The sequence below is a fragment of the Amphiprion ocellaris genome, chromosome 8 (genome assembly GCF_022539595.1).
Source record: "Amphiprion ocellaris isolate individual 3 ecotype Okinawa chromosome 8, ASM2253959v1, whole genome shotgun sequence".
Taxonomy (NCBI): domain Eukaryota; kingdom Metazoa; phylum Chordata; class Actinopteri; family Pomacentridae; genus Amphiprion; species Amphiprion ocellaris.
Genome location: NC_072773.1, coordinates 7942914 through 7952645, shown reverse-complemented (window position 1 = coordinate 7952645; position 9732 = coordinate 7942914). Strand labels below are relative to the sequence as shown.

The window sequence follows — 9732 nt, the reverse complement described above, 5'->3', positions numbered from 1 at the left end:
AACCTAAAGTCCTCATTTAATGTTTGCTGTAATGGGGCGTATTAGTATTCTGGTGTATGGTGGCTTGCTAACAAAGAGCATAAGTCTGGGAAAGCAATCCAACACAGAACATTTACAAAGTACAACATTTTATACAGTTGGTCAGGCAGTTGGGACGGAACAGTATGTAAATACAAATGATAATTGGGGTTGGATTACATATGGTTGGTAATCAATTACAGAGGGTAAGAAAACAAAGGCTTTTTCAGACAGTTATATATAGCAAAGGGTGATTTAATCAAGGGATCTGGTAGACAACACAAAGTCAGAAAGTAATCAGTGACAAAGGTGATGGAGTCAACAGATCTGGTACAACTAAAGGTAAGGGAGTTATAAATAACAATGGATGATGGAATAAAAGAGTGACACTAGGGGTGTCTTCAGACTTTTCCTGCTCGTTGGAAAATACATGTAACCACACCATGTACTATTTTCTTCAATACAGTGCAGAGCCACAGGTTGGCAACAAGTTTTGATTTAACTGCTTGTTAACAAATAGGTTTAATGTACTCTGTTCTTTGACTACAGAAACAGAAAAATATGTAAATGACAACAGCTTTATTGGAAATTTGGCTGTAAAATGCCGTTTATGTGCACACAGAGAGCAGGAAAGATGCAAATAGATGTAAACATTAGTCAAGTTTAGGTTACACTAACACACAGTGGATTGCATGAAACTACAGTAACCAACACAGTCCCTGTTTATTGGTTTCCGGTCAGTCCTAAATTTTCCCCCATCTCTGAATGTCAGAGTTCTAACCTAATGGCATATAATTAAAGTTAATGGTAACATTAGCAACATTACCCATACATGCACGAACACCAAGGATTCACCTACTGTTGGTGGTGATATTAGCATCAAAAATAAAACGGGCTGAGTTCCTCAGATACTTGTGCTTACCCTTGCAGCCAACAGCATAACATTTGGTGAGGTTTGTTCATGGCTAAGAGACATTTTAGAGTTAGCAGAAGCTGCCTGTACCTCAAGCGGGCACAAGCCAATGTCCTCCATGTGCTGGTCCCAAGCCTGGATAAATGCAAAGGGTGGTGTCAAGAAGGGCATCCGATGTAAAATCTATGCCAAACCAAATATGCAAATCAATCCTACATCTTCCATACCGGATTGGTCAAGGACCGGATAAGGATAAACAACAACCGCCGTAGGTACTGTTGACTCACAGGGTGTCGCTGGAAATTGGGCTACTGCTGGTCGAGGAAGGAAAGGAGGAAGAAGTAGACAGAGAGAGAAGCGAAAAGTCGAGAGTCTAGGACTGAGAGTAGGGACTTTGAATGCTGGGACTATGACAGGAAAATCTAGAGAGTTGGTTGACATGATGCAGAGGAGGAAGGTAGATATACTGTGTGTTCAGGAGAGCAGGTGGAAAAGTAGCAAGGCTAGAACTTTAGGAGCAGGTTTCAAGCTGTTTTATCATGGTATGGGTAGGAAAAGAAATGGAGTAGGAGTTATCGTGAAGGAGGAGTTTGATAGAAATGCTCTGGAGGTAAAAAAGAGTGTTATAGTGATGAGTCTGAAGCTCAAAATTGAAGGTGTGATGATCAATGTCGTCAGTGTTTATCAAAGGTTATTTTTTGTCACTGTTATAAAAACAAAGAGAAGCACAGCATTTCCAGCACCGCAATAAATAACCTGTTATGCTCATCAGGTAGGATGTGAGCAAGAACAGAAGGAGAAAAAAAGTATCACCAGGAGTGAGATAATGGTGATACTTCAATAGACATGTTGGTGCAGGCAACAGAGGTGACGAGGAAGTGGTGGGCAGGTTTGGTATCCAGGATCAGAACTCAGAAGGGCAGATGGAGGTAGACCTTGCAAAAAGGATGGAAATGGCTGTAGTGAATACTTTTTTCCAGAAGAGGCAGGAACATAGGGTGACTTATAAGAGCAAAGGTAGGAGCACACAGGTAGATTACATCTTGTCTAGACGGTGAAATCTAAAGGAGATTGGTGACTAGAAAGTGGATGAGAGTGTAGCCAGACAGCATAGGATGGTGGTGTGTAAGATGACTCTGGTGGTGAGGAAGATGAGGCAAAGGCAGAGCGGAGGATGAAATGGTAGAAGGTGAAAAAGGAAGAGTGTTGTGTGGTTTTCAGGGAGGAGTTGAGACAGCCTCTGGGTGGTCAGAAGGTTCTTCTAGATGACTGGATAACTACAGCTAATGTGATCAGGGAGACAAGTTGGAGAGTAACTGATGTGTCATCTGGAAGGAAAGTAGATAAGGAGACTTGCTGGTAGAATGAGGACGTGCAGACATATACTGTATACATAAAAAGAGGTTAGCTAAGAAGAAGTGGGACACTGAGAGGACATGCAGCGTAAGGTGATTATTACTTCAATAAACCATAATTTAAAAATGGCATTTTCTATTTTGTGGGTTATCTCTATCTTTATCTTCTATAAATATTAGTTTGATGAAGTGGAACATTTAAATGTAAGAAACATGCAAATACAAAAGATTTCTGTAGGCGGGCAGATACCTTTGTATGACACTGTATATACTAAAAAAATAAAAGAAATATGAGTAAGTTTGGGGACCGTTTGGTAATTCAAGTTAAGTCAAGTGTCAAGTTCATCCTGCATAGTGCTAGCCTTACAACAGAAATGTATCACCACAGTCCCCCTCTCCCCCTCCCCACTGATAGAGGACTACTATTTCTAGTCAAGGACACACATTCAAAATAGCCCGTTTGTGTAACTGTTATCATGGAGACACCTGGCTCCAGTCCCCACTCAGGGAAATATAGCAGTAAAGATAGAAGACTTATGAAAATTTTGGCTAGCATATTTAGCCTCAAAAATTGCTGTCACAGATGTTTTGATGAGTTCTGAAATGTAGATATGGCATATAACTCACTATCACAACCACTGAGTCCTTTCATTTTGTCAATTTTAAATGCTGAACCTCAATGCATTGCTTGAGGAAGGAGCATGTGATGCATCGCACAGGGCCAGTAGTGAGCACAGCACCCAGAGTCACCCCACAGTGGCCAGAACCTTAAAGCATCACAGGCTGCAGCCCCTAGTAGACTGTCTGAACATTGTTGGGTTTCGTGGCCTGCTGCCAACAAGAAGTCAGTGTGGCATCAGTTTGAATAGGAGGGGGATGTAGCCCTTAAACCAACATCATTGTGGACAAGAGAGTTCTGGCAACGAGCACCTTCATAATCAGCATCACTTTCGAGTTGTTTGACATCAGGGATCAACAGTCTCCCAAGAGTACCAGCAGATCTCACCTGAACCAATGGCAGGACAAGGTCGCTCAGCTCAGGAAAGAGCTGAAGATATTCAGAGCAAGCAAGGAAGAAAAGGCAGTCCTGGCAGAGCTTTGAGATGCAATAAGGGAAACGTTAATCACCCTTTGGCACACTGAAAGGCACAAGACGAAGTGAGGTGACAATGTTAGCCACTGCAATACTGTGCTGCTCTTTGAGATGAAACAGTGTCATCAAATAACATTCTGGTCTAATTTTGACCAAATTGGTAAATGCTATTTGAAAGGGTTTTGTCAGGCAATAGAGATAGAGATGAGAACAAGAATGAAAAACCAAATAAAAAGAAATAAAAATTACAACTGGGGTGGCATTACAATCACTATGAAGTCAAATCTAAGAATACAGAGTCAGTTTATAAGTCCAGAGAGAGCATCTCTGCCCAGGTGCTGCTGTCAGTGTTCCTCTATTGTTTCCTATTTATAGATGTCTCTCTTAATCGCTCTCTCTTTCGGTCACTCCTCCCTCTATTAGCCTTGGATTTTGTGGGATGGGTCAGGAAGTTTTACAGTGCCACACTCTTCCAACAATAAAGACGGAGGCAGTCTTGTATTTGAGTGCAGTGGTGTGTCAGAGGCAGGAAAAGAGCAGCAGCCATGGATGACGTATATAAAGCAGCGGTGAGTACTGATAAGGCCAAGTATGATATGCTGTTTTGTTCTTCTATCTTATGAAATTTCACTTTGAGGCATGTCCTTCCAAAACATGTAATTATTAGAAAATCACAGAACAAAGGTAATCTGTTTCATGCAGAAGTACAGTATGTGATAACAATTAGAGGTCAGTGTGACAGCTGTTAACAGGAACTCTGCTCTTTTAATGCCAAAATCAGCTTGGTGATCTTTTAAAATCATAGTTTTTGCTGTATTGCTTTCGACTACGAAATCAGGAATTTCTCTTATTTTGTTGCACTGGCCAAGACAGCAATCATTTCATGTATGACAAACTAAAACCAGAGATATAGATTGCAAAATAGAGTTTGTCACATTTTGATGTTATTAACCTTTGGACTTAGATGATGTAAATACAGTATATTTTGTAGTACTTATTATAATGATTGTATATAGCAGATCCAGATTGTATTGAAATATACAATTTTAACAGCAACTTAATCAACTTCTAAAACAGAAAATGATTTAAATTTTTGCTTGCTGCCAGGGTCATTACTACCACTGAGGACACAGAGGTCATGTCCTTGGTATTTTATGAGGTATTTTGGGCTTCCAGAATTTCAAAATATATTCATGGAGTGTTTTATAGAATGTTTCTACCACTTTTAGAATAAAAGAAATGAAACTGCTTTTTAAAACAATACAATACCAAGACATTTTTAATTATTTCTGCCGTACAGTTCTATTTCATTAGTGTGAAGACATCTTTGAAACAGCATTAAGAATATACACTGAAACAGTTAACTAAATTAATAAGGTATCAAAAATGAAAATGCTGCTTCTGTCAGGTGTCCTGCATCTGTAAATCACTGCAATTCATTTCTCTCTAAAAATAATTTGAAAAAATCATAATTGACAGTATAAATACAGGCATTTAACTGAAAAATATAGGCGTGTTTAGCCGAGACAGATCACAAAGAGGCTGCTTTGATTAGCTCATATGCCTGACAATAGAACAAAGAACAGCTGGACAGCTCAGGGGGAAGAAGAGAGAGGACAGCCAGTTCCCTCAACCCCCCACCCCCAACAAACAAGAATAGTAAGTGACAAAAGCAGTGTCACATTGCAGACCAAATTCGCTACTGAGTGTAGCACAGACTGGAGGGCTGAAGCTCGAGTCGCAAAAATAAGTGAACCACTGTGACAGAGACAATGATATGTAGCATTCATATTGCTTTTTGTTTTTGTTTCCCTTCAGGTTGAAAACTTGACAGAGGAGCAGAAAAATGGTGAGGAAACTACACAGCTATTGTTAATACAAGCATTTTTATATTTATGCACCTGACAAAACTCATAACACACATATATAAGTATGAATACTACTGTAACAGCAAATAATTATGTTTTACTGATCTTTTTAAAGCTCTGAAAAAAAAAATAATAAAATGAAATCTGCACATACAGTCACCATGATGTATTATTGACTACATACAAATAGACCAAATCAATAAATCATGAAGGCAACCAATGTTGCTTTTAAAGGTTAAATCAGTGAGCGATTTATACATCCATAAAGGCCTTTAAAGGCATGAAGCCACCCAAGAGAGACAATATTGTTGAATATTTTCATCGCCTTGCTCTAAGACTGCAGAAATATTTCCAAAAAACAGAAACTTTTCCACAAACCTTATAGGAGCTCAACAACTATCCATCTATCCATTATCCACACATCGCTTAATCCTCATTAGGGTTGCAGAGGGGCTGGAGTCTATCCCAGCTGACTTAGAGTGAAGGCAGGGGATCTATCACAGGGCTACACGTAGTGACAAATAATCACACTCACATTCACACCTATGGACAATTCAGAGTCACCAATTAACCTCAGCATATTTTTGGACTGTGGGAGGAAGCTGGAGTACCCAGAGAAAACCCACACTGCACAGGGAGAACATGCAAATTCCATGCAGGTGGGGACACAAACTGGGGATCTTCTGGCTGCAAGGGAAAGGCACTAACCACCAAGCCACTGTGCAGCGCTCAACAGCTGTACTTGGTTTCAACTGAAAGCCATAAAATGTCTCTGCTCTGCAGCATTAAGTACCATTCATCCATCCATTATCTAAATATTGTTTAATCCTCAACCATCCAGGCCATATGTGTTTTGTTGACTTGGAGAAGACCCTGATTATGTCTCAAACAGAACCATATGGAGGGTACTGCAGGAGGGTACCACAGTCTTTGTTATAAGCCAATGGACCAGTATGAAACACCTGGGATGAGAGTCAGCACCTCAAGTCTAAGGTCGTGGTACTATGCCAGAATATGGTGGATTCCTCCCTCTAGGTTTGGATGGAGCTGCTTCCCCAAGCAATGAAGTTTAAGTATCCTGGGACCTTGTTATCAAGTAGCAGTAAAATGGAGCGTGACTCGCCATTTACCAGTTGATCTATGTTCTAACCTTCACTTATGGTGATAAGCTCTGGGTAGTGACCAAAAAAATAAGAGTGCAGATAAAATGGTCAAAATGAGTAGCAGTTACTGCCCCTTCTTGGCTAAAGGAAATGGCTAAGGTGGTTTAAATCTGATTTGGATGCCTTCAGAGGTTTTCTGGAAACATCCAACTGGACTGGCTGAGGGGATTACATATTTCATTTGGCCAGGGAAAGCCTTGGGAGAGCCCTGGAAAAACTGGAAAATGTTGCTGTGAGAGGGGCATGTAGAATGCTCTACTTAGCCTGCTGCCAGTGTGACCTGACAATGGATAAGCGGAAGATCATGGTTGGAAATGGATCTTTTTAAGTTCCGAATATGGTGCTCTTGTAGTGAACAGTGTTAAAATTTGCAAACCCTATTCACAATGTGAAACCTCAGCTGACTTAGCCTTCATATTTCTCCTTGCCTTTCTCCTAAACATCACTGTTCTGGCCATTTGCTGCCCTTTTTTGCTCAAAAACTGCTCTCGTCCAGCTCCCACACCACAGCTTTTCAGGTTACAGACATTATGACTCGATATAATAACTAGCAATTCCATGTAACACAAGACAGTATAAGTTGTTCTCTACTTTTACACAAAACAAGTGCAGCTGCTTCTGTGTCTATTCATAGGTATTTATAGAATCTATTTCTACTGAAGTAAGCAGGTTACTAAGCAGATCACATAATGTGCAACACTGGTAAATATTCAGTTTTATCTATGATCACTTGCTTTGACTCATATGAGAGGATAACTTGATATATCCTAAGGGCTAAATGCAGAATAAAATATCCAAAAATAAATCAAGATTTAAAAAAAAAAAAATGTTATCTAATTAGGCTATGCTTTCAATTAAATTTCATATTTTATCTGTGATTAGAATAAAACTACAGTTCTTTCTGAGGAATTACTAATCTATTTAACAGTGCACTACCAATTCATTATGACGTTTGTGGGCCCAGAATGATTTTACAAGCCCTTCTCTTTAAATTATTTGTATGTCCTATTTGTTAAATATTTTTGACATGAAATGTTTGTTTTTGTGACTTTAACATCTATCTCAGTAACAGCTGCTGTATCTCTTCCAGAGTTCAAGGCTGCATTTGACATCTTCATTCAGGATGCTGAGGATGGCTGTATCAGCACTAAAGAGTTGGGGAAGGTGATGAGAATGCTGGGGCAGAATCCCACACCTGAAGAGTTACAGGAGATGATTGATGAGGTAGATGAGGATGGTATGTCAGCATCATTCACACTGTTGGATCCCTTCTCTGTAGCCATAAAAAGCATGTTTGTTTCATGGCATAAGGGAGAAATTAGATCATTAGAGATTAAAAAGTTGAAGATGTGATACCAAGGTGTAAAATGTCTTTATATTATCATGCTGTGTGTTCACAGGCAGTGGCACAGTAGACTTTGATGAGTTCTTGGTTATGATGGTTCGCTGCATGAAGGAGGAGAGCAAAGGAAAATCAGAGGAGGAGTTGGCCGAACTTTTCCGCATGTTTGATAAGTAGGTTTTTCTTTCTGTTTTTGCTCACTTACTAAATATTTCAAAGGAAACACCGTCATGTTAATATAAGAAATTACTGTCCTGCTGTCCCACTTGTAGATTGACAGATGATGTTTTATATATCAGAAAAGTCAAATAGAACTCTCTTTGTGACATCGATCAAGACATTCAACTTAACAATGCAGCAGACCATGTTGGACAAAGATTTTGTGGTCTACCAGAGTACATATAAATCAGCTTAGTGTTAGCACAGTACAACTCAAAAGGTGTCCCATATGAGTATAAGACTGATTTCTTTGTCTTGTATTGAGGAATGGAGATGGTTACATAGACTTAGAAGAACTCAAGAGTATGCTGGAGTCCACTGGAGAGGCCATCACTGAAGATGACATTGAAGAGCTGATGAAGGATGGAGACAAAAACAATGATGGCAAAATTGATTATGATGGTATGTAAGCCAGTCAGTTTATAGCCAAACAGGAACTAAGATACACCAACTTTGTGCCACAAAAACTATTTCCATATGCAAATATTTTGGATTTGTAACTTAAATTTGCAGAAAGCTGAATGTTACAGGTTTGTATATCACTGGATAATATTTATCAACAGACTGAATAGCTTATCACTCATTCTCTGTGACTCTTTTTCCTACAATAATTTAAGCATAGGGGTACTATAGGGTTCATTCCAAAACCAGTTGTAACAATGGGACATTGCAAATTCCTTTACCAAAATATGCTGTTTAATATACAAGACCATAAATGTGTTGTTTCATTGTACTAAATATCTTAATTTTATTATTTCAGTATATAGGAAATAACTTGTATTTTTTTGTAGTTGTTACATGTGAAGTATGATCTGGGTTTTACTGAATAATAGAACTTCAGTTAGAATGGCTTAAAGTTAAAAATGGCCCACTGATTTTCCTTACCCTAGTTCAGCTTCACTTTTGCTTTATTGATGTTTACATACTGACTTGTTTGTTGTCTCTAACAGAATTCCTGGAGTTCATGAAAGGTGTTGAATAAAGGATTCTACTGGCACCCCCACATTACAGCATTTGTCTTCACTTGGCGTTGATGTTATCATCCAAGGCCATTCCTGAAGCTATGTCTCCACCTTTTGTCTGCTTCAAGCAGTGCAAGGCACTGCCAGTCTTTCTTAAATCGCCCACTGAGGTCTTGACAAGTTTGCCAGGCTTTCTCATTGAGTACAAATACCTTTTTTTCTGATAGAGATGATAAATCAGTGTCAAATAAAGAGACTATTTTCAATAAAATCCATAATTGTGTATTTTGTCTGTCATATGTCACAGAATGTGTTCATGAAAGCATGTTTTACAGTTTCAGGAAAATAAGTTTTTCTTCAACAAATTTGTAAAAAGGGAGTTTTTAGAGTGCAGAAACATGGAGGGTATCATAGACAACTCAGTATTGTTGTTTTAGTTGCACTTTTACTCCGCCAAGGAAGGGGCAGAGTTATGTGACAATCAGCGTACGTTTGTCTGTGAATCTGTCTGTGTGAAACATTACTGAAAAACGGAGCAACAAATTTGGATGAAATTTTCAGAGAAGGTCAGAAATGACACAAGGACCAAGTGATTAGATTTTGGCAGTGATGCGGCTTATAGTCTGGATCTACAGCTTTGTTAAAGATTTCCCATTGGGAGGTATATCAGCCGGCACAGCGTCGCTGTAACCACCGATGTGAACACTGTGTCAGTTACCCAGTGACGATCACATGATTGCAATCCTACTACAAATTGACTGTGATTTATCAGTTGGAAATCATACAAGGAACAAATGAT

At 39.1% G+C, this 9732-nt stretch overlaps 1 protein-coding gene across 1 annotated transcript; it reads left to right on the top strand.

Moving 5' to 3' along the window:
* The first annotated feature begins 3818 nt into the window (after positions 1–3818).
* tnnc1b (troponin C type 1b (slow)) lies at positions 3819–9216 on the top strand. The gene is made up of 6 exons (XM_023291652.3): positions 3819–3948; positions 5198–5228; positions 7501–7647; positions 7811–7925; positions 8237–8373; positions 8922–9216. Exons 1-6 carry the CDS (start codon positions 3925–3927, stop codon positions 8951–8953), a joined length of 486 nt encoding a protein of 161 aa, XP_023147420.1. The 5' UTR covers positions 3819–3924; the 3' UTR covers positions 8954–9216.
* The last annotated feature ends 516 nt before the right edge of the window (positions 9217–9732 follow it).

What these genes read in the sequence shown, in the direction of transcription:
- tnnc1b (XM_023291652.3), top strand. Translation starts at nt 3,925, where the DNA reads ATGGATGACGTATATAAAGCAGCG. An exon ending in ATGACGTATATAAAGCAGCG is followed by an intron (nt 3,949 to 5,197) that starts GTGAGTACTGAT and finishes GTTTCCCTTCAG; the next exon opens with GTTGAAAACTTGACAGAGGA. An exon ending in TGATGAGGTAGATGAGGATG is followed by an intron (nt 7,648 to 7,810) that starts GTATGTCAGCAT and finishes GTGTGTTCACAG; the next exon opens with GCAGTGGCACAGTAGACTTT.